At 43.6% G+C, this 25075-nt stretch overlaps 2 protein-coding genes across 5 annotated transcripts in view; one reads left to right on the forward strand and one right to left on the reverse strand.

Moving 5' to 3' along the window:
* Window positions 1–7518: 7518 nt before the first annotated feature.
* Window positions 7519–8675, reverse strand: COX8C (cytochrome c oxidase subunit 8C). Its single transcript, XM_003939834.2, has 2 exons — window positions 8455–8675; window positions 7519–7839 (listed from the first exon to the last, which is right to left on the reverse strand). Exons 1-2 carry the CDS (start codon window positions 8578–8580, stop codon window positions 7747–7749), a joined length of 219 nt encoding a protein of 72 aa, XP_003939883.1. The 5' UTR covers window positions 8581–8675; the 3' UTR covers window positions 7519–7746.
* Window positions 8676–20685: 12010 nt separating this feature from the next.
* The window catches only part of BTBD7 (BTB domain containing 7), a 112890-nt gene continuing 108500 nt past the window's right edge, over window positions 20686–25075 (forward strand). For 2 of the 4 annotated variants that reach the window (XM_074393448.1, XM_010350549.3), the window contains exon 1: window positions 20692–20939. The gene's annotated coding sequence lies outside the window, so the exon portion shown is untranslated. Of the gene's footprint in view, window positions 20940–21224; window positions 21445–25075 lie in introns of those variants that run through there. The other 2 variants (XM_074393447.1, XM_010350547.3) reach the window with 2 other exon arrangements.

Below are 25075 nucleotides of genomic sequence, written 5' to 3' on the forward strand. Positions count from 1 at the left end.
CATCATTTTCTTTCATCACTTTGTCCAGTGAACTTAGGAGCAACCAACCAACTTCATTATGTTCCTTGGTTCCACATATAGGCAAAGGTATTATGTATAGAGTCACTAATTTACCTTGCCTCTCATGAGTGGTGAATCAGGAGTGTCAAATGCATTTATCTTGCATAACTCTCTAAACAGTTCATGCCAAGGACTCTCAGTGTTCTCCATACTAATAGAAGTAGTATCCTTAGCATTTTGGGGTCTAATCATATTAAGAAACCAACTCCAGAAATCCTAAAACCAATTAAAGAACTCCATCCTTAATATTCTGTTCCTCTAGAACCACTCCTGGTACCAAAATCTGTATTTGTCAGAGTTTTCTAGAGGGACAGAACTAACTAAGATAGATAGCTAGACAGACAGACAGATAGATAGATAGATAGATAGATAGATAGATAGACAGACAGGATTTTATTAAGTAGCATTAACTCATACATTCACAATGTCCCACAATAGGCCATCTGCAAGCTGAGGAGCAAGGAAGTCAGTCTGAGTCCCAAAGCTAAAGAACTTGGAGTGTGATGTTAGAGGGCAGGAAGCATCCAGCACAGAAAAAAGATGTAGGCTGGGAGGCTAAGTCAATCTAGTCTTTTTACGTTTTGCTGCCTGATTTACATTATAGCCATGCTGACAGCTGATTAGATGGTGCCCACCCAAAGATTAAGGGTGGGTCTGCCTTTCCCAGCCCACTGACTCAAATGTTAATCTCCTTTGGTGACACCCTCACAGACACACCCAGGATTAATACCTTGCACCCTTCAATCCAATAAAGTTGACACTCAGTAACCATCACAATGCCCATCAATGGTGGACTGGATAAAGAAAATGTGGTACATACACACCATGGAATACTATGCAGCCATGAAAACAAAGGAGATCATGTCCTCTCCAGCAACATAGACGAGCTGGAAGCCATTGTCCTATGTGAATTACTACAGGTCCTAAGCGAATTAATGCAGGAGCAGAAAACCAAATACCACATGTTCCCTTTTATAAGGGGGAGTGAAACATTGGGTACACCTGGAAACAAAGAAAGGAACAAGACACACTGGAGCCTACTTTATTGTGAAGGGTGGGAGGAGGGCAAGAATCAAAAAACTTCCTATTGAGTACTACACTTATTACCTGGGTGACAAAATAATCTGTACACCAAAACCTCATGACATTCAATTTTCCCATATTAACAAATCTGCATATGTACTCCCAAACCTAAAATAAATGTTAGGAAAGAAATTTTTAACCTGAATTTAGATTATTTCAAATTCTCCATTCCTCTTATATAAAGAGAGCTATCCATTTGCTTTAACCATAGCTTTAAAAACAGATTATGAGGCCAGGCATGGCAAAAAGAAAGCATTTCAAAATACGAAAAATCAGATCATATAGCAGGTTTACACTTCTGGTAATGGCAGAATGGGTCAGTAAAGCCAGTATTTCTGCTGATCAACTAGACAAATAGAAGAAAATACACAAACATCTCCTTGAAGGTATTGAAGTACTACAAAACACTGAAGACTTAACAGGCCAGAAGCTGGTGAAACACAGAGATCAAAAAGGTAAGCCCTGCATTCAGCAATTCTGGAAGAAGTGACTGAGAAGTGCTTTTGACAGTCTCTTGTGGGTAAGGAAACAGACTGCAGTCCAGAGTCCAAAGAGATCTGTGTTGAGAGAGGAAGCAGGTCAATGGGTGAAACCACTTTGGTTTGGGTTGAGACCTCAAAGGGCTGCAACCTATAAGAGTGACCTAGAAGTGGCTGGGCACTGTGGCTCATGCCTGTACTTTGGGAGGCCAAGGCAAGCAGATCATCTGAGGTCAGGAGTTCAAAGACCAGCCTGGTCAACAAAACACTGTCTCTACTTAAAATACAAAAATTAGCCAGGTGTGGTAGCAGGTGTCTGTAATCCCAGCTACTTGGGAGGCTGAGGCAGAAGAATTGCCTGAACCCAGAAGATGAGGGTTACAGTGAGCCTAGATCACACCACTGCATTCCAGCATGGGCAACAGAACAAGATTCTGCCAAAAAAAAAAAAAAAAAAAAGAGTGTAGACAGATTCTTGAGGAGACCACGTTTATTATAAGAGTAAGCGAGGATGTCTTGGGAACATAGGAGACAGGCAGGTTATCCAAAGGACACATTTAATCTGAGACTTGAGAGAGCAACAGGAGTAAAAATTATCTAAGCCAAAGTTGAAATTGGAGAGGTAAAGGAGGAGATAAGCATTCTAGAGACAGTAGTTATCTATGTAAAGGCTGGAGACAATCTGAAAAACTTGTGCATTAATAGGATAGTGGCATGAAAATATGAGTAGTTGGCTGTAACAAGAGCATAGTTAGGTAGACGGTTAAGAGTTGTTAAGAGGGCCGGGCGCGGTGGCTCAAGCCTATAATCCCAGCACTTTGGGAGGCCGAGGCGGGTGGATCACGAGGCCGAGAGATCGAGACCATCCTGGTCAACATGGTGAAACGCCGTCTCTACTAAAACTACAAAAAATTAGCTGGGTATGGTGGCACGTGCCTGTAATCCCAGCTACTCAGGAGGCTGAGGCAGGAGAATTGCCTGAACCCAGGAGGCGGAGGTTGCGGTGAGCCAAGATCGCGCCATTGCACTCCAGCCTGGGTAACAAGAGCGAAACTCCGTCTCAAAAAAAAAAAAAAAAAAAGACTTCATAAAAAATTAAAAATAAATAAATAAATAAATAAATAAATAAAAAGTTGTTAAGAGATGAAGCTGAATCCGGATGGAAAGAGGTGCTTAATGTAACAGAAGTTAAAAATGTAAAATTATTAAGACTGTAAAATTAGATCAGGTGCAGTGGCTCACGCCTGTAATCCCGGTACTTTGGGAGGCTAAAGCAGGCAGACCACTTGAGGTCAGGAGTTCTAGACCACCCTGGCCAACATGGTGAAACCCCATCTCTACTAAAAATACAAAAAGCCAGTTGTGGTGGCAGACACCTGTAATCCCAGCTACTAGGGGGGCTGAGGCAAGAGAATTGCTTGAACCCAGGAGGAGGAGGTTGCAGTGAGCCAAGGTCGCATCACTGCACTCCAGCTTGGGCGACATGAGCGAAACTCCATCTCAAAAAAAAAAAAAAGACTGCAAAATTAGAGCTATAGTAAAGACAAAGATGGCATCCATGTCTATCTCTAGTGGCTGAACTTCCATACTAGTTTACTTTCGAGATTCAAAGCAAACATGATCTACTTCTCATTATATTTACTTTCATAAGCATAAAGTACTTTAGTTATCTTACCAAAACCAGATCCTAACCTTTTCCTGTTCAAAACCCTTTTCCTGTATAGACTGATTATCTCTTATTCAAAATGCTTAGGGCTGGATGCAGTAGCTCATGCCTGGAATCCCAGCACTTTGGGAGATCAGAGCAGGAGGATTAATTGAGCCCAGAAGATTAAGACCAGTCTGGGCAACATAGCAAGACTCTGTCTCTAAAAAAAATTTTTTTTAATTTCTCAGGCATGGTGGCGCATGCCTGTGGTCCCAGCTTCTCAAGGGACTGAGATGGGAGAATCACTTGAGCCCAGCCAAGGCTTCAGTAAGCAATGATGACACCACTACATTTCAGCCTGGGTGACAGAATAAGACCCTGTCTCAAAAGAAGAAAAATATCTTGGGACCATAAGTGTTTCAGTTTGAATTTTGTTGGATTTTGCAATATTTATATTATACTTATCACTTTAGCATTCCGAGCTAAAAATCCAAAATCTGAAATGCCCTAATGAGCATTTCCTTTGAGCATCATGTCAGCACTCAAAAAGTCTCAGACTTTGAAGCATTTTGGATTTCAGACTTTCGAATTAGATGTACTCAACTTGTACTTACAATAAAACTTTCAACGTCCATAAAACAGTCTCTAAGGATTTGGCTCTCACCTGCCCATCATCATCTTCTCACATCACTTTCCTTCTCACTCAGAACCCTTAAAATTAACATAGCTTTCTTCAATTCTATAAAATGTTCAAGATATTGGTCCCCTCAGGGTATCATATATGATGTTCTTTCTGCCTAAAATTTTAGTTTTCTTCCCCCACTCTTAATCTACTTGTCTTTCAGGTCAACTTAAGTATCATGTTAGTAAACATAACTTACATGAGTCTCTCCTCCCCCAATTTAAGTTAGGTCCCATGGCAATTTTCCACACCCTATTTGTGATTATGTATTTAAGGTTACATATTTGTCTATCTCTTCCTCTAGAGCAAGTTAGGGCACTGACTTTGTCTTTTTGTTTCCTCAGTATGTATCTAGTACCTAGCACAGTGAACAGTGGTGTACAGTAAGTGCCCAAATGTGATCAAAGATTGAATGAATCAATCAATGAACAGGAAGAAGAATAGGTTTGAGGAGAGAAAGATTTCAGGTTTGGATTTTTAAATCCGAAGTGTCTTATACAATATCCAAGAGGAAATGTTAAGCAGATATACATAATTATCTGGATTTCAGGAGAAAGATATGGGAAAGGGTGATTGATATGGGAGTAAACAAGTATACGGTAACTGAAGTTATTCACAGGAATGAGAATATAAAGAAAGAATAAATTTTACAACAGAAAAAAAGAAAATCTAAGACCAAGAAAGAACAATCAAATTCATAGCAGGAAAATAAGCAGTCAAACCACAGTGTGTGATACTATGGCAAAGGTGATTTCAAACAGTTAAAAGGTGCTGAATATGCTGGGCACAGTGCTCATGCCTGTAATCCAAAGCTTTGGGAAGCCAAGGTGGGAAAGTCACTTGAGCCCAGGTGTTTGAAGCTGCAGTGAGCTATGAATGTGCCACTGCACTCCAGCCTGGGCAACAGAGTGAGACACTGTCTTAAAAAAAAAAAAAAAAGTTCCACATGCTACAAAAAAGGTAAAGCTCAGTAAGTAAAAGGAAAAATAGCAGGGTCCAATGGAAAATAAAGAAGTAGAATCCGTCAAGTCAAGGTGTGGTAACAGTGGAATAAGGAAGCTCATCTGACTGAAGGCTAACATCACATATGATTAATTCTCCCAATTGTTGAACCTATCTAAGTATCATACTGTATGTCGATGTTTATATAGTTCATATGTGCATGAACTATATAAACAATTTCCATTTAAAACAGCACTTGATTTATAAGTGTTCTGAGCACATTTAAGGTAGGCTAGGCTAAACTATGATATTCAGGTTAGGTGGATTAATTGTATTTTCAGCTTACAGTACTTTCAACTTACAATGGGTTTATCAGGAGGTAACCCCAATGTTAAGTCCAAGACCGTCTCTATATTGAATAAGGTGTTTTTAAAAAGAAATATACATAAAACAAGTTCTATACTAAGAGGCTGACAAAAATGTTATGACCAGAGGCTCACAGGAACTTAGCCCTGAATTTCCCCTAGAAGTTCAGTATTCACTAATTTGGTGTTCACAGTGCCTTTTCAGAACAAAACCACCCCAAACTAGAATAAACTGTACCCTTTATACATGTAAAATTAACACGACAGGGCAACAGAGTTCATTCATCAGAATAAGTTACCACTTCCCAAAATACAGTATTATTGCATGAGAGTACTCAATAAATAACTAAGTGTCAAACAGTTCAGAATACCAAGTGCTAAAGTTCTATGGAAAAGAGTCCTATAGTTCATTATTCTTCCCCAGCTAGGAGGATAAACCTGTCTTTTGCCATAATTTGGAGCACACTGCCATAATTTGGGCAGACATCAGAAGCCGAAAATACAAAAGTACCCGAGTTAGAGAAGGAAAATGTGAGTTCAAAACTGGCAGCAAAAGCAAGGTCTCACTGAATGCAAGAAATCAGAAGACTGAGGCTGTGTCCCAGTGGGAGTTCACATAAAGGGCCTAGGAACAGGTTTACAACCAGTGAACAGGGAAGGTAGATCTTAAGAAATTGCTAAAACTTTAATTAGCCACTGTGCTCACACATTTAAATTTCAAGGGTATCATCAACCTTTTTCACCCTTTCTCACTCTGAAAAATTATTTTATCCAATTGTGATGGTTAATTTTGTGTCAACTTCGCTAGGCCACAGTTCCCAGGTATTTGGTCAAATACTATTTTAGGTGTTTCTGTGAAGATTGTAAGAGATTAACATTTAAATCGGTAGACCTTGAGTAAAGAAGATAGTCCTCCAAAGAGTAGGTGGACCTCATCGAATCAGTTGGAGGCTTTAAAGACTGGCCTTAACCAAAAAGGGAATTTTGACACAATACTGTCCTCAGACTGGAACTCCAACTCCTCCCTGTGTCTCCCTCCTGCCAGCCTATCCTGCAGATTTTGACCTGCCAGCTTCCACGACCCCGAGCCAATTCCTTAAAACAAACCAATCTCTCTCTCTCCATATATAAATGCATATATATACACATCCTATTTTTTCTCTTTCTATGGAGAACGAACATCATCTAATACATCAATATAAATTTTGAGATAGAAATATAAAATTACTAAAGTAACAAAACATTAGTCCTCTAAAACCTGTAAGCCAAACAAGGAAGGAGTCTATTTTGGGTATACTGACCTCACAAGATACCTGGGCACATCACAGGAATGCAGTATTTGTTGAATGAATGAATATTAGCAAACTTGTAAGTCCTCAAACAATAACTTCTATTTATTATTGACTACTCTGTTTCAGGTACTATGTTGGGAGGTGCTTTATCTTTCTTTGTTCAATGTTTTATTTCCACCACATCCCTTCAAGACGGCAATTTTAAGTCTCCACTACAAAGATAAGGAAATCAAGGCTCAGAGTTAAACTATGTTGTCCATGGTAACAGAATAAACGACAGCTAAGACAGAAAGTTAAAAAATGTGTATGATTCTTCCAACATCACAGATGACCAAGATAATAAAATCATTAAAATAGGAGATGTACTCAATCTTCAAATTGTGAAGTGTAGTCATTTAAATAGGCAACAATAAAATAAGAAAAGATTGTAGTCCTCACAGCAAATGGTGAAGTGTGGCATGGCAGTACTAACAGAACATAAAAACCATTTAGCTAAACTCTTATTACCTCACAGTTGCACACCTAATCTTTTAAGGGTGATATCACCAGATACATTCACTCCCTTACGGTAATACTTAATGTCACTCCCTGAGTCACTAAGTCTGACCTTTCACAGCAGTTCTCAGTAAATTTTCTTTTCTTTTTTTGAGATGGAGTCTCGCTCTTGTTGCCCAGGCTGGAGTGCAATATGATTTTGGCTCACCACAACTTCCACTTATTGGGTTCAAGTGATTCTCCTGCCTCAGCCTCCCGAGTAGCTGGGATCACAGGCGTGGCTTGTTTTGTATTTTTAGTAGAGACAGGATTTCTCCGTATTGGTCAGGCTGGTCTTGAACTCCCTTCTCAGGTGATCCGCCAGCTCAGCCTTCCAAAGTACTGGGATTACAGGCGTGAGCCACCACGCCCAGTGGTTCTTGGTAAATTTTCATCAGCTTCCACGATGTTTAGAAAATAATCTGCACACATATTACCAAGAACGAGTGTTTCGTTTTATTTAGCATTTAAGCAGAACATTTTTGACTATACATCTATATAATGCACAGTACCAAAAAGTGCAAAATATTCAACATAAACATGAGGAAAGTGAATACCACAATGGTTGCATCAACCCAACTAGGTAATTTTGCTCAGTTAAAGACACAGCTTTTTCTGAAAGTTTTTTGGACGTTAACAGCTGCTCAACATCTTCTTCCATCTAGTTCTTTCTGAAATTCTTGATATTGCATAGCACATATAGAGCTGGTGTTAAGAAGGTCGTAAAAAGCAACACAAGTCCAACAGCCATTTCCTGGAAGAGAAGATGACATGTGCTGTTGAGAATGGCTTCCTGGATCAGTGAGTTGCTGCCTAATAAAAACTGCTTAAAAAACATTTTGAGCCTCTAGACCGTTGTCCTAGAAACAGGGGCCTGGTGAAACCTAAAACGCAGACATTCAATTCATGGATCACCTGATTTTTTTTTTTTGTAAATCATTTTTCTAACGGTTCTCCAGTTCCAATCTTCGCACTCTGGAACTTCGATTCGGCCCAGGATATCCACCATTTTATCGAAAATGCTAGATCTTGGCAGTGCTGAGGATGTCCGAGGATGGTAAACCATTTCTCTGAGAAACCACTGCTTCTCCCTCCGGGCCAGGTGCCGGTGAAGGGTAACAACGTAGGAGACTCAAGCCCCGCGCGCTCCTCAGGGTCCCGGGCTTTACACTCCTGCGCCCAACGACGGAGTCCTCCACGCGACCCTGTCCCAGCAACCTCCTCCGACGGCTGCCAAGCCAAAGGCGCCTCCCTAGCGAATCCCGCACACCGTGTCCCCCCTTTCCCCACCAGTCGTGGCGGCCCACCTGGGCCACGCCCTTCCCTCCCGCCCCGGCCGCGCCGCCATGATGGGTGGGCCTCAACTCACCCCGGCAGACACCGGCCGTTGGCTCGGAGGCTCCGAGTGGGCAAAGCGTGGAGCAGGCTGCGGGGCAAGCAGGGCCACGCGGCGGTAGTGGCGGCAGACAGGACAGAGCCTGGGCAGGAGTGGCATAGCGCGTCAGACGAGACAAAGCCAGGCGTGACCAGCGGGACAGCACAATTCAGGTGAAGCCAAGCGGTACGAGCTCCACGGCTGGTGAGGCGGCTGGTTTGCGCAGGCGCCCCAGCCACAAGGAGGCGCTCTGCCCTCGCCCCTGCCCCGCCCCTTCCGCCCAGCTCCTCCTGTTCTGCCCCGCCCCTTCTGCTCAGCACCTCTTGCTATGCACTGCTCTTTCCGCTTAGCACCCCTGCTCTGCCCCACCCCTTCTGCCCAGCACCCCCTTGTTCTGCCCCACCCCTTCCACCCAGCACCTGCTCTTCTGCCGCACCCTTTCCACCCAGCACCCCCTCTTCTGCCCCACCTCTTCTGCCCAGCACCCCCTCTTCTGCCCCACCCCTTCTGCCCAGCACCCCCTGTTCTGACCAGCACCCCCTGTTCTGCCCAGCACCCCCTGTTCTGCCCCACCCTTCTGCCCAGCACCCCCTGTTCTGCCCCACCCCTTCTGTCCAGCACCCCCTGTTCTGTCCCACCCCTTCTGTCCAAGACCCCCTATTCTGCCCCACCCCTTCTGCCTGTTCTGCCCCACCCTTCTGTCCAGCACCCCCTGTTCTGCCCCACCCTTCTGCCCAGCACCCCCTGTTCTGCCCCACCCCTTCTGTCCAGCACCCCCTGTTCTGCCCCACCCCTTCTGTCCAAGACCCCCTGTTCTGCCCCACCCCTTCTGCTCAGCACCCCCTGTTCTGCCCCACCCTTCTGCCCAGCACTCCCTGTTCTTCCCCAGCCCTTCTGTCCAGCACCCCCTGTTCTGCCCCACCCTTCTGCCCAGCACCCCCTGTTCTGCCCCACCCCTTCTGCTCAGCACCCCCTGTTCTGCCCCATCCCTTCTGCTCAGGACCCCCTGTTCTACCCAACCCCTTCTGTCCAAGACCCCCTGTTCTGCCCCACCCCTTCTGCCCAGTATCCCCTGTTCTGCCTCACCCCTTCTGTCTAGCACCCCCTGTTCTGCCCCACCCCTTCTGCCCCCAACCCCCTGTTCTGCCCCACCCCTTCTGCTCAGTAACCCCTGTTCTGCCCCACCCTTTCTGTCCAGCACCCCCTGTTCTGCTCCACCCCTTCTGCCCAGCACCCCCTGTTCTGCTCCACCCCTTCTGCCCAGCACCCCCTGTTCTGCTCCACCCCTTCTGCCCAGCACCCCCTGTCCTGCCCCACCCCTTCTGCTCAGTACTTGTTCTGTACTGCCCTTTCCACTCAGCACCCCCCTTTCTACTCAGTACTCCCCTTTCTGCCCAGCACCCCCTGCTCTGCCCCACCTCTTCCATTCAGCACCCCATGCTCTGCTTCACTCGCTCCATTCAGCACCCCTGCTCTGCCTCACCTTTTCCACTCAGCATCCCCTGCAACTTCCCAGCCCTCATTCACTTCCCTTTCCACCCACGTGTCCTACCCACTCCCAAACTCTCCTGCCACCCTCCCCTGGGCTCCAACCCCACCCCACACTAAGTATCTCTTTTCTGTGGGTAAGGTGAGGGACTGAGCACCCCTACTCCTTCCCTTTGTCTTCTTCTCTACCTATACTCTATATACCTCTTAACATGTCCTGGCATTGGCAGAGTTTATAGCACACTGTTGTCTAATGCAAATTAAATCTTAGATAAAATTTCTATAGGTTAATTCTTAACGATGAAAACCAAGAACAAGTTTTTGTAGTCTGCTGATGTAAAAAATATTCATGGCAGGGTCAAATAGAGTGGATCCAGTAGAGAAGGTGATGTAATTATCTGTCACAGACGCTAAATTCTTTTTTTTTTTTTTTTTTTTTTTTGAGACAGAGTTTCGCTCTTGTTACCCAGGCTGGAGTGCAATGGCACGATCTCGGCTCACTGCAACCTCCGCCTCCTGGGTTCAGGCAATTCTCCTGCCTCAGCCTCCTGAGTATCTGGGATTACAGGCACGCGCCACCATGCCCAGCTAATTTTTTGTATTTTTTTTTTTTAGTAGAGACGGGGTTTCACTATGTTGACCGGGATGGTCTCGATCTCTTGACCTCGTGATCCACCCGCCTCGGCCTCCCAAAGTGCTGGGATTACAGGCTTGAGCCACCGCGCCCGGACTTAATTCTTATTTTTTTTGTAGAGACGGGTCTCACTGTGTCACCCAGGCTGATCTCAAACTCCTGGGCTCAAGCCATCCTCTTGCCTCAGCCTCCCAAAAGATGCCTTTCAAAAATCTCTGAAGGATGGTGATTTTGAGCCTAGAGTTCTATAATCATTCAAATTAGCATTTAAACGGAGAGTAAAATATATATATATTGATTTCCAAGGACTAAGGAAATTTATCACCCACAAACCCTTGCTGAAAGAACTGCTTAAAGATGCAGTACAACAAAATGAAAAGGAATCTAAGAATGAGGGCTCTGTTATTATCTAATTACTTCCCAGAGGCCCTTCCTCTTAACTCTGGGGCATATCTCACCTTGTTGCCCCCGCTGGTCTTGAACTCCTGGCATCAAGATTACAGGCATGGGATTACAGGCATGAGGCATTGTGCCAGCATCTCTTGAAGGAAAAGTAAATATATTGTGATTTTTAAATTTAGTACTGTAGTAAACCTTTATCCACTACAATGATCCCCTGTCTTCATATTATTTCTTTTGGGGGCCTATTGTACAAGGTAACACTAGGATTTCTCTGGATTGCTCTGTTTCTGCAGCCTGGTATCTTCCTCTTTCTTAGATTTATTTTCATTTTGCTGTGTAGTACATCCTTAAGCAGTTCTTTCAGAAAGGGTTTATGGTTGATAAATTTCCTCAGCCCTTAGAAATAAATAGATGAATTTTTTGCTCTCCGTTTAAATGCTAATTTGAATGGTTATAGAACTCTAGGCTCAAAATCATTGTCATTCAGAGATTTTCTATAGGCATTGTTCCTTTCTTTTCCAGCATCTAGTGAACTGATAAAAAATACAATGCCAATATAGTTGTCATTCCTTTGAGTACCCTCTTTTTCCTTTTGGTAATCTTTTAGGCATTCCTTTTTGTCTTTCGAATTGTGAAGTTCCTCCAGGATACTGTTAGATATGGGTATTTTTCCATTCATATGGATTAGCAGTGGGTAAGACTTTCCGTCTGAAGTCATGGTTCTTCAGCTATGGGAGCACTATTCCTATTTATTTACTTCTCTCTGTTTTCTTTGTTCTCAACATAAAATTCTTGTTGATGGATGTTGGACCTTTTTAGTGGGTCTACAACCTTTAGCGGGTCTTTCAACCTTTTTCTCATCAACTTTTTGTCCCTTGTTCTATATTTTGCAAGATTTCCTTGACTTTTCCTTCTAGCGCTTGATTTTTTATTTTAGAATTACAGTTTTAAAATATACTACCTTTTGATTTTACAGTCACCTGCTAGATTTTATAGATGCTATCACTTCAGATTTCTCTCAGAATATTAATCTGAACCTTTAAAAAGTTACCTCTATTCCATTAACTGTGTTTCTTCTAGGGTATGTTGTATTTATTTATTTTGAACCTGCTAGTTTTATTCAATTATCTTATGATCCTTGGTTTTCCTTTCATGCTTATGAATATGAAGAAGCATGTCAGTTACTTTGTTCTTTTCTGTTACTGTCTCAATCTGTTCAGTCTGTTAGAATACAATAGACTGGGTGGCTTATAAATGACAGAAATGTATTTCTTACAGTTCTGAATGCTAGAAATTCAAAATCAAGGTGCTGGTAGATTTGATGTCCAGTGAGGGCCCACTTCCTTGTTCTGGTTGTGTTCTCACATGATGGAAGGAACAAGGTAGCTCTCTGGGGGCTCTCTTATAATTATACTAATCCTATTCATGAGGGTCGTGATATGATCTAATTACTTCCCAGAGGCCCTACCTCCTAACTCTGGGGCACGTCTCACCATGTTGCCCAGGCTGGTCTTGAACTCCTGGCCTCAAGCAAAGCATCCACCTCGGCCTCCCAAAACGTTAGAACTACAAGAGTGAACCACCATGCCCAGCCCATGTTATATTTCCACTGAGCAGTTCTGCTCTGGACTCTTGCCCTAACCAATGAAGGACCTGCATGAACTGTGACTGGCCACCTCCCTAACCTCATCTCCTTGTTTTCAGTCTCCCCTTGGCTCATCCTGCCTAGTCACACCAGGTAAACTCTAATTTTGCCTTAGGCATCCCCAGATAATAATTCGAGCACCACTGGGTTACTTGAGTCCCATAAGAATTGATTTAGTGTGGCCGGGCGTGGTGGCTCACGCCTGTAATCCCAACACTTTGGGAGCCCAAGGCAGGCAGATCATGAGATCAAGAGATCGAGACCATCCTGGCCAACATGGTGAAACCCAGTATCTATTAAAAATACAAAAATTAGCCAGGCGTGGTGGCACGCACCTGTGATCCCAGCTACTCAGGAGGCTGAGGCAGAATTGTTTGAACCCAGGAGGCGGAGGTTGCAGTGAGCCGAGATTGCACCACTGTACTCCAGCCTGGCGACAGAGCAAGACTCTGTCTCAAAAAAAAAAAAAAAAAATTTGATTCAGTGCAGCATTACTCTGCTTCCTGGCCACAGTTGTTACACTACTTGACTCAAGTATTGGACCAAAGAGAGGGCTGGGACCCAGACTGTTGGTTGGGATGAATGTTGTAACTTGGGAGCCATGTTTTTTTCCTACCTAGGAAGAAAGCCGATCCCCAGTGAGTTAATAGTGTAGCCAAGCTGCTCAAAGAACCAGAGATAAGAGCCAGAGGCAAGATCCTGCCTGTGTTCAAAGCCCTGGTTCTCCCTATTCTGAAGTTATGGCACTTTCCTCTCCTTGAGTTCTGGCCCTCTCTTTATATACTTTATGATAAATCCTGCTTTGGGCTTAAAATAGGTGGTGCTGGATTTCTATTGCTAACAAAAGAGGCTTGACAAACATGGTATCAGTGAAGCCTTTTTTCTTTGAGTAATATCCCATTTTTAATTTTTAAAAAGCAACAAAATTCTGAAGTCAACTGAGAAAGAGCTCAATAATAGACAAGCTTGGCTGGTTTAATCCTAATATTGAGAAGTTTAGAACAGAGAGTTCAAGTAAGATTTAAGCATTTTAGGTCTTTCTCTGTGACAAAAGCCTGAAAACACTTTTGACAGTGGTGACTCGCAATTCAGCCACTACACAATTAAGCTCCCTGCTGCCCACCCCTACCCCAGGAGATAGCTTTTTTAGCTGCTCAGATTACCAATATAAACAACATTCCTCAGTTTAATTTCTGCAAGTCACAAAAGACTAGCACTGTTAACTCAAACCTCTACAATATTCAATAAAGGGTTTAGTGGGCCGGGATTCAATGTATTCTCAGTGACCCACAATTGCAAGAACTTCCTTCTGCAGTTATATAAAAGGACTTAATTAGAGCTATAGCCTAGAGATCAGGTTTTCTGAGCCGTATGTACACAATGAAAGAGAAAGACACCCTTGCCCACTTACATTTTTTTAATGTGATTTTTATAAATGCTCATGTTCTAAATAAACTGGTGTTAAGGTTCTAGAACATTATATAATGAATTAAGATTGCACCACCTCAGCCCCAAATAGCTTGAATTCACTCCTCTCTAGTAAAGCATATTTAATTTTTATTCAAGAACCAAAGGCTTCAGAACAAACGTCTCTGAAAAATAGAGGAGAAAAAAAAAGAGCCAAAGGCCTTTGAGAAACAAAGTGCCTCTCTTTGTATTTGTGTCTGTCTTAACAATTGCACGATCTCAATGATAGAGATACTCAGATAAGTAAGCAACAAAAGCAGAAGAGTTGCAAAGGCGGGAAACACATTCAAGTTCTGCAACTGGCAACGTCAGTAACACACTTAAATTGCAAGCACAACAGTAATAGAACATGATACGATATAGTGTCTCACGCCTGTAATCCCAGCACTTTGGGAGGCTGAGGTGAGCCTATGAGGTCAGGAGTTCAAGAGCAGCCTGACCAACATGGACAAACCCCATCTCTAATAAAAATACCAAATTAGCTGGGCATGGTGGCACATGCCTGTAATCCCAGCTACTCAAGAGACTAAGGCAGGAGAAACACTTGAACCCAGGAGGCAGAGGTTGTGGTGAGCTGAGATCACACCACTGCACCCCAGCCTGTGTAACAAGACCAAAACTCCATCTCAAAAAAGAAAAAAAGAAGATATGCCCTTGCTTCTCCTTTGCCTTCCACCATGACTGTAAGTTTGCAGAGGCCTCCCTAGCCATGCAGAACTATGAATCAATTAAAGCTCTTTTCCTTATAAATTGCCCAGTCTCAGATAGTTCTTTGTAGCAGTGTAAAAACAGACTAATACAGAAAGTTGGTAACAGGAGTGGGGTACTGCTATATGGATACCTAAAAATGTGAAGTTGCCCTGGAACTCGGTAATAAGCAGAAGTTGTAACAGTTTGGAGGGCTCAGAAGAAGCAGGAAGATGTGGGAAAGTTTGGAACTTCCTAGAGACTTGTTGAATGGTTTTGACCAAAATGCTGATAGTAATATAGACAATGAAGTCCAGGCTGAGGTAGTCTTAGATGGAGACGAGGAACTTATTGAGAACTAGAACACTCTTGCTATGCCTTAGCAAAGAGACTGGCTGCATTTTGCCCCACCCTAGAGATTAGTGGAAATTTGAACTTGAAAGACATGATTTAGGGTATCTGGCAGAAGAAATTTCCAAGCAGCAAAGCATTCAAGATGTGACCTGGCTTTTTCTGAAAGCATACAGTTATATGTATTCACAAATAGTTGGCCTGAAATTGGAACTTATGCTTAAAACAGAAGCAAAGTATAAACGTTTGGAAAATTTGCAGCCCGACCATGTGGTAGAAAAGAAAAACCCATTTTGTGGGAAGAAATTCAAGCCACTGGCTACAAAAATTTGCATAAGTAAAGAGAAGCCAAATGTTAATCCCCAAGACAATGAGGAAAATGTCTCCAAGGGCATTTGAGAGAGCTTTACAGCATCCCCTCCTATCACAGGCCTAGAGGCCTAGGAGGGAAAAATAGTTTCATGGGCAGGGCCCAGGGCCCTGTTTCTCAGGGCAGCCTCAAGACATGGTGCCCTGTGTCCCAGCCACTTCAGCTCCAGCCATGACTAAAAGGGATCAAGGTACAGCTTGGGTCATTGCTTCAGAGAGCACAAGCCCCAAGACTTGGAAGCTTCCATGTGGTGTTGGTCCTGTGGGTGCACAGAAGACAAGAGTTAAGCTTTGGGAGTCTCTGCCTAGATTTTAGAGGATGTATGGAAACTCCTGGATGTCTTGGCAGAAGTTTGCTACAGGGGCAGAGCCCTCATGGAGAATCTCTACTATAGCAATGCAGAGGGGGAGACACAGGGTTGGAGCCCCTACACAGAGTCTCTACTGGGGCATTGCCTAGTGGAGCTGTGAGAAGAGAGCCACCTGCCTTCGGCACCCAGAATGATAGCTCCACCATCAGTTTGCAACGTGCACCTGGAGAAACCACAGGCACTCAACGCTAGCCTGTGAAAGCAGTCATGGGGCCTGTACCCTGCAGAGCCACAGGGGCAGAACTGCCCAAAGCCTTGGGAGCCCACCTGTTGCATCAGCATGTCCTGGGTGTGAGACATGGAGTCTAAGGAGATTATTTTGGAGCTTTAAGTTTAATGACTGCCCTGTTGGGTTAACTTTGGAATGTCCCTGGCAGAGAGGAGGGGTTTATTTAGATGGTGGGGAAGGCCTTAGAATCTTATTTTTCATTTACATTCACTGCAGCCTTGAACTACTGGATCCAAGCAATCCTCCCACCTCAGCCTCCCAAGTAGGTGGGACCACAGTCATATTCACTATGCCCAGCTAATTTTTTTTTTTAATAGAGATGGGATCTCACAATTTGCCCAGACTGGTGGTCTCAAACTTCTGAGCTCAGCAATCCTCTTGCCTGAGCCTCCCAAAATGCTGGGATTGCAGGCATAAGCTACCAAACCTGGCACCTTTTTCATTTTTAAATTTCACATTCCTCTTCTTTTTCTGAATTACATCCAGATATTCTTCAATGGATCTCTGTTATACTGACATGAAGAGATTGGCATTTGAGGTCCAAAAGATCAAAAGTCAAATCCCAGCACTATCACTTACTAACTATATAGCCTTATGATTAATGTTTTCTGTGACTTGCTTGTCTTTTCTTCCCCAAGACAATGAATATTTTCCAATATTATTTTCTAAAAGCTTTATTAATTTTATTATTTGTTAATTTAATAATTATTAAGCACTTTTTTTTTTTGAGACAGAGTCTCACTCTGTCTCCAAGCTGGAGTGTAGTGGCGTGATCTCAGCTCACTGCAACAGCTGCCTCCCAGGTTCAAGTGATTCCCTTGCCTCAACCTCCCAAGTAGCTGGGACTACAGGCGTGCACCACCACGCCCAGCTAGTTTTTTTGTATTTTAGTAGAGATGGGGTTTCACCATGTTGGCCAGGATGGTCTCAATTTCCTGACCTCATGATTCACCCTCCTTAACCTCCCAAAGTGTTGGGATTACAGGTGTGAGCCACCATGCCCAGCCAAGCACTTCTTATTTAATTAAGCACCTACAAGTTACTTATCACTGTTCTGGGGTTTTCAATCCTCTTCATCTTTTAGACCTCAGGAAATTCCAAAAATATATAAATTTGTCTTTTCTCCTTGATTTCAAAAACCCAGCTTCCATCCTGTATTCCCAGGAAGATGAGTCTGGGAATGGGCTTCAGTGGATGGGTATGTATGGTACAAAAGGGGGTACAAAGGAAGGAAAAGACTGGAGTGATGGAACGTGGACTATACCATGAGATTATTCAGACTTTCAGCATAGATGATTGGGTGGATGGGATGCCACTCACTGATGGAGGGAGTAGAGAAAGGAACAGAACTTAAATTCAGGACCCTTGGTTGCAAACCAAAGAAATTCACTGTTTTTACCCATTTCCAATTAGCTTAAGATAAAAAGAGGTGTTAGGGCAATTTAATGGCTTCTAAAAGTGAAAAGACCAGAGAAGGGTTTGTTTCAGGCCCAGGTTGGCCCAGGTATTCAAATGATGTCATGGCTTCCCTTTCTCTCATTTTGTTTCTCTGTTTGTGGTCTTCCTTCTTTCCTACTGCACATGGCTTTCTCCTCATTGCCAAATGAAGCCAATTTACATGTCCTTTCAAGTCATAATCCCAGAGAAATAGAGTAAGAAAAAACAGCTTCTCTAAGAGTGTGGCAAAAATTTCCAGAAAAGGTTCTGATTGAACTATTTGTGTCATGGCCATCCAGATCTATCTGATTCTAGAACCCATGCTGTTAACCACTACTTAGTACCATCTTAACACTAGACTTTTAAAAAAATGTTTTTCACTCTGTCTTCCTGTTTAGATTCTGAGCTCAAGTACCAAGATCCACTTATTTTTTTTTACCCCTAGCACGTAGTACTGTGCTTGGCACATGGTATTGGATACTTTAAATGTTTGTTGGACTGAACTGAAATAAACATCTAAATTCTCAGTGTGTAAATTGAGTAAATTCAGGATCTCAAAAGTGCAGCTAAATGGTGTAATAAGAAAACACAGTGAATGAATTAAAGGGTAGAAAAAAAGTCATAGATCACCTATATATGCTTTCTAGATCCAAACAGGCTACTAGAAGTCTCCAGCTGTGCAGATGGACTAAAGAACAAGGTGCAACCAGCACACCTTACTTGGCTTTTCAAAAAGCTTTAGCTTTCCACATCAAAGGCTCTTAGAAAGTATTATCCTCAAATTACTTAGATTTCTATTGTTGTGGATATCATTTTAATTTTGTTTTTTAAACTGTGTCTGGGAAATTAAAGTCAAGTAATAAAGGTTAGTAATACATGTAAATAGTGGGGACTGATCTTATTTAACATTTTCATAAATTTCCAACAAGCAGTGTTTACTCACTGCTTTTTAGTTTGCTAATCATAGTTCTTTCAGTTAATGCAATACAGTCATTCACCATATGCTATACACATGGGACTGGTTCCACGACCCACCACATATACCCTAATCTAAGCATACTCAAGTCCCCCTGTCCGCCCCGTGGAAACTCAGTATAAGAAAAGTTGGCCCTCTCAATAGGATGTTTAGAATCCCATGTACCAGGTTACGTTGATTGACCCGCACAGTTCAAACCCATGTTGTTCAAGTGTCAGCTGTATTTAGCAAATGAAGACAAAGGTAAAATGATGGAAAATAATGGTAAGTGACTTGAATTTAGGTAAGGTTCAGTTACCCCTTTAGGGAAGTTTAAATATGTGAAACAAGAGGTGGACACTCAGAGCTAATCATTGGCTCCAATAAGATGGACCGATTTCCTTTCTATTTTCTCACTTTCCCATGCAATTCTTGTTTCTTGCCATGAGGCTGTGTGTTCAACTGAAGTGACCCTCACCATCTAGAGGGGAAATTTCAGGCAAGGGACTGCCACAGCCTCTTCTACAATCTCCAAACCTTCAAGGATTGTGTAAGAGGGTGAAAGGGGTGAGATGGGGAAACAAAATGAACACAAATTGGAAAGAGCTATCCTTTTCAAGGAAGTAAGGTGATAAGGAATGAGGGTGAGAAAAATACAAATCTGAAGAAAGCCCAGAGGAAAAAACAATGATATTCAGTCTCCAACTGAATATGAAAGGCATAACATAATGAAGGATCAAGAGATGGTTAAAAACACATCATAAAATTCCAAATTGCTCTTATCCTTTGAAGCTTAGAGGTGGTTTCAAAACAAACAAAAAAACTGTTAAACAAAACTTGTTTCTCAAACAACCAGTCGAGATTGAAAATACAAATATAATACTTTCTTTTCTTTTTTTTCTTTTTCTTTTTTTTTTTCTTTTTTTTTTTTTGAGATAGGTTCTTGTTGCCCAGGGTAGAGCGCAGTGGCCTGATCTCAGCTCATTGCAACCTCCACCTCACAGGTTCAAGAGATCCTCCTTCCTCAACCTCCCGAGTAGCTGGGACTCGGTGTGTGCCACCATGCCTGGCAAATTTTTGTATTTTTAGTAGAGACGAGGTTTCACAGTGTTGGCCAGGCTGGTCTTGAACTCCTTTGACAGGTTGGGAGGCAGACAATACTGAGCGTTTGATAAAGACCTAGGTAATACGTGCCCCTCAGCCTCCCAGAGTGCTGGGATTGCAGGCGTGAGCCACCATGCCTGGCTGCAAATATAATACTTTCAAATAAATTCCGGAGTTGCTAAGGTCTGAGGACAAGGAGATGTAAGGGTGCCTGGTCACCGGATTCAGAATGCCTGGGTTCTGATCTTGGCTTGTCTACTTGTCGGTATTTCTGAGCCTGTCTGAGGCTGTGAAACAGCGATAAAAACACCTATCCTGACTACCACAAAGAGTGGGGCTTGGCGTTCAAATGAAACCATGTATCTTACAAGTGTTTTGAAAACTACAGTGCCCCATAATTAGAGTGTTCTTGTTACTGCATCGCTGAAATTGCAAACTCCCAAACAAGGGGCATCTAGAGAAAAGCGACTTGGCTCTGCCACTTGGCGACTGTGTTTTCATCAATTTTGCCCTTTGTTTACTGGGGTATCTTGTTAAGGAAAAACTTTCTGGTGTCTTAAAGATTTTTTTTTTTTTAACTTACAAGTAGCAAGGTGATGTCTGTAAAAGTACCATGCAGACAAGTGCTTCCGATAGACAAGTGCTCACTACCAAGAAGCTGCCACCCGAACGCCAGGACCGACAGCAAGGACTTTCCGCGGAAAAGCAGTTCTCTTTGAGAAAGATGCATTCATTGTGTGCGACCACCCGAGGGATGCCAGCGGTCGAACGACAATGTGAATTGGTGGAAATGGCCATCCGGTGACGTAATAGTGACACCGTTCTTAGAATTCTATTCTGATATATTTAATAATGTGTCACAATTCGCTAGACTAAGCAGAATGCTGCCGCGAGCTGCAAACTCCCAGCAACCCGACGCCCAGCTCCCTGCCGACGAGCAAGAATAATGCGCGCGCCCTGGGCTCCCACGGCTCCAGCGAATGGGTGGCCTTCCACGCGGCCCGACGCGCGCGACGACGTCGAGCCACGTGACCCCGAGCGCGACGACGGCAGGGGAGGGCGGGGGCCCTGACCTACTCCGCAGCGCCGCGCAGGCGCCCCAGGGCCGCGCCGAGCCGAACCCCTCCTGCTCTCTCTAGGAGTCAAAATGGCGGCGAGGGGAACCTGGAGCAGTCCTGGAGCCTAAGCCACTGACAGGAGAGGAGAGGGCGGCTGCGGCGGTGGGAGGAGGATGGCTGGGGGTGCTGGCGCTGGTGCGGACGGCGGTGCTGGTGGCGGCGGCGGCGGAGGCGACGGCAGCGGTCCCAGCGGCAGCAGCAGCGGCGGAAGGAGCCTCCGGGGTGAGTGTCCCTCGGTGTCTCTGAGGCTGTGGAGCCGATGCTGTGCCCAGTGTGGCGCGGGGCGTCCCGGCGAGGAAGGGGCAGTTCCTGGGCGTGGGGCGTCTAGGCTGGGGCCGAGCGGCCGCGGGAGGCGCTGGGACGCCGGACAGGGAGGGGCGAGTCTTCCGTCTGGGGCTGAGGCGCGGCGGCGCCGGACTGGCCGGTCCCTGTGCGCTCCGAGGGACTGGCTGGAGCGCGCCACCGTCCCTGGGGCAGGGGCGCTCGGTCGGGGCTCGGGGCGGGGAGACCGGCCCGAGGGAGCCAGCCGCCCGGCTTTGGGCTCCGGGCTCCCAGAGGCGGGACCTGCGGCTCCCAGGACACTGAGAAACCGCTCCCGAGACTAGGGCGCGTGTTTACCTGGCTGCAGGGTTGCGACCGCCAGGGGTGGGCGTGAAAGTGGCCGGCGGGGACTGGGAAGACAGCAGGCCTGTGGACTGCTACTCCCAGGGCAAGTTAGATTGTTCAGGTAAGTGAAAGTTGCGGGATAAACCTGGAATTAAGCTTTGACAGGTTGGGAGGGAGACAATACCAAGTGTTGATGAAGAAGAGAAGACTGTTTGGAGTACTTGAATGGCAAAATGTGTGCATTTTTCAGTACCTTGTCATTTGCACAGTGTTTGCTAGCTTTACCCCAAGGTGAAAACTCTCTCATCGTGTCTGGAGAAACTCCAAGAAGTGTTGTTTCTCTTTTGAACTACAATAGCACTTCTTCACATACCAGCACAGATAATAAGTACTCTGGAGTAGGCCTAATTTACAGAAGCAGTCTTAGTTATCTTTACTAGAGCACTGTTTCCTCTGCGAAGACATCTTACTGTAATGAGAAAATAGACTTTTTTTTTTTTTACTGAATTACTTAGCATTTTCAACTAACAATCGTGTGTGTGTGTGTGTGTGTGTGTGTGTGTGTGTGTGCGTGCGCGCGCGCACGTGTAAATGGAGTCTCGCCCTTTCACCCAGGCTGGAGTACAGTGGCACGATCTCGATCTCGGCTCACTGCAACCTCCACCCCCTAGGTTCGAGCGATTCAGTCAAGTAGCTGGGATTATAGGCCCCTGCCACCACGCCCAGCTAATTTTCGTATTTTTGGGAGAGTCGTGGTTTTCACCATGTTGGCCAGGCTGGTCTTGAACTCCTTACCTCTGGTGATCCACCTGCCTTGGCCTCCTAAAGTGCTGGGATTACCGGCATGAGCCACCGCACCTGGCCTAGTCATCTAACAATCTTTTGTCCCTAATGGCATTTGTTTCCTTTAGATTGCTGAGATGAATTGCTTTCTTCCTGAAATGTGGAAGGACTTGCAGTTGCTTTGTAAGCAGCCGTTATTAGACTTGTCATGGAATTTTGGAGTCAGTAAAACTTTTAGATATCTAAAGGTGTTGACTATCGTTTTAGACCTGGGAAACCAGACCCAGAGAGGCGAGTGACTTGCCATGGGTCCTACAGCTGGCGATGAATTAGACCAAAACTAAGTTGTAAGCCTCTACACCCCATTTAGAGAGCTCGTTTTTACTACACTCCTGAGCTGCTTGTTCTTCATTGATTGCATTTTTTATCATTCACCACGCATCCCTGTCCATAGGTTTTGGTGTAATAAAGTTGAAAGCGAAGATGAGAGGCTCTCACTCATTCTGTCAGCTACTTCAAGTAACTAATGAAGATTTTTTTTTCTGCCCTAACCTGAACTTAATAAAAACAGAGTGATATTTCATTTGGAATTTTCTTAGGCTCATGACACATTTTCACCCAGTTTTAACATGGCTCATTCTTGCATGAATTCAGTAAAACTTATAGGTCAATATTCTTGTCCCACAAAATCTGACTACCGTATTGTGTCCCAGTACCAGCTTTTAAACAAGTTTTTTGTATCAGACTCTGATTTTAGGATTTAAAACGCCTGTGTTGATTTCTAGGATATACTACCTGGTTTCCGTGTATCATCTTGTTGAGTCACAGCATTTTTATTTATAGTGTGTCACAGGTAAACCTTCAGAAGTACAGTAATGCCAAAATGATTCTGATTTCAGATTCTAGTTACTGAAGTTCACACATCCAGAATTATATAGCTGACTGTTGAAGGTCTGATTTTTGTTTTCCATTTTACAAATGATGTGGAAGAAAGGAAAGAAACATAATACTAGGTTGGTGCAAAAGTAACTGCGGTTTTTGCCATTAATATATAGACTTTGCCTTCAAGTTCTTACTGGAAAGATCAAGTGTACAAACATGAGCCTAGAAGACAATCTAGTTAGTTCTGCTAATACAAAGAATACTGCTGGTGTACAGGATGGAGAGAGATGATTGAGGCCTTGGGAGTCCAAAGAACATGGGACACTTTGGATGTGAGCTGGCCCATGAAAGTTTAGATGTATGGAGAGATTGTAGCAATTACTTTGTGAGGGAAAAGCAAGAGTATAAAGCGAAGATTAGCTTAGGGGGAGGGAAATAGAGGGAGACTGGGATGAGCTGACAACTGAATTTCCTGAGGAGAATGTTTTCCTTAGGAAACATTAGTCAGTTGGAAAGCTGTTTGTCTGTAGAAGAGTTTGAGTACTGAATTGAGATTTCTATTTTTATCCTGTTGTGCAAGGTATAGAGAGCCTTTGAAAATTTGGAGGCCAGGGATCAATGTCATAAACCAGCAAGGTAAACAAACTTGTCAGTGATCTACAGGTTGAGTTAGAATGAGGAGAGAATGGAATGAACCAGAGAGGACAGTAGCTGCTGAAGTAATCTGAGTATGAAGAGATCTTAGACCAGGATAAAGTCAGGAGGAAAAGTGGCATAGCATATATCTCTGTGCTTATTGTGGTAAATTACACATAAAATTTACCATCTTAAGCATTTTTAAACTTATAGTTCTGCTGCATTAAGTACATTTACATTGTTGTGCAGCCATCACCACCCTCCATGTAGAATTCTTTCATTTGGAGTTTTCTTAGGCTCATGACTTCATTTTCCTAAGCTGAAACTCTCCATTTTCCCTTACCCTCCAGCCCCTGGCAACTACCAGGGTCTGTCTTTTTAATTTTGACTACTCTAAGTACCACATATAAGTGAAATTATACAGTATTTGTCCTTCTATATCTGGCTTATTTCACTTAATATAATGTCATCAGGGTCCATCCATGTTGTAGGATGTGTCACAATTTGCTTTCTTTTTAAGGCTGAATACCCATTGCGTGTATTTTTACATTTTGTTTATCCATTCATCCATCAATGGACACTTAAGTTGCATCCACATTTTGACTGTTGTGAATAATGCTGCTGTGACCATGGATGTAAAAATATCTGCGTCTTTGCTTTCATTTCTTTTATGTATTTTATATCCAGAAAATTTTACATTCATACCAACAGTGCACAAGGGTTCCAGTTTCTCCACATCCTCAATAATACTTGTTACTTGCTGTTTGGTGTGTTTTGTTGTTGTTGTTGTTTCTTTTCGAATATTCATCCTAATGAGTATGAAGTGGTATTTCATTGTGATTTTGGTTTGCGTTTTTAAAAACTGATTGGTGATGTTAAACGTCTTTTCATGTGGTTATTGGTCTTTTGTATATTTTCTTTGGAAAAATATCTATTCACGTTGTTTCCCTGTTTTCTAATAAGGTTTTTTGTTTTTGTTTTTGAGTTGTGGAAGTTATTTATATATGCTGAATATCAGTCCCTTTTCAGACATAGGATTTGCAAATGTTTTCTCTTACTCTGTAGGCTGCCTTTTCATTTTTTTGGTAGTGTCCTTTGCTGCACACACAGTTTTTAATTTTGATGAAATCTGGCTTATCTAGATTTTCTTTTGTTGCTTGTGCTTTTGATGTCATAGCCAAGAAATCATTATCAAATCCAATGTCAGGAAGATTTTCCCCTATGTTTTCTTTCTTTCTTAATGCCGGGCGCAGTGGCTCATGCCTGTAATCCCAGCACTTTGGGAGGCCGAGACAGGCAGATCACCTGAAGTCAGGAGTTCAAGACCAGCCTGACCAACATGGTGAAACCCTGTCTCTTAAAAAAAAAAAAAGAAAGAAAGAAAGAAGAAATTCATTTGGCCTGGCATGGTGGCTCACGCCTGTAATCCAAGCACTTTGAGGCCAAGGCAG

This window comes from Saimiri boliviensis, chromosome 2 (assembly GCF_048565385.1).
Source record: "Saimiri boliviensis isolate mSaiBol1 chromosome 2, mSaiBol1.pri, whole genome shotgun sequence".
NCBI lineage: Eukaryota > Metazoa > Chordata > Mammalia > Primates > Cebidae > Saimiri > Saimiri boliviensis.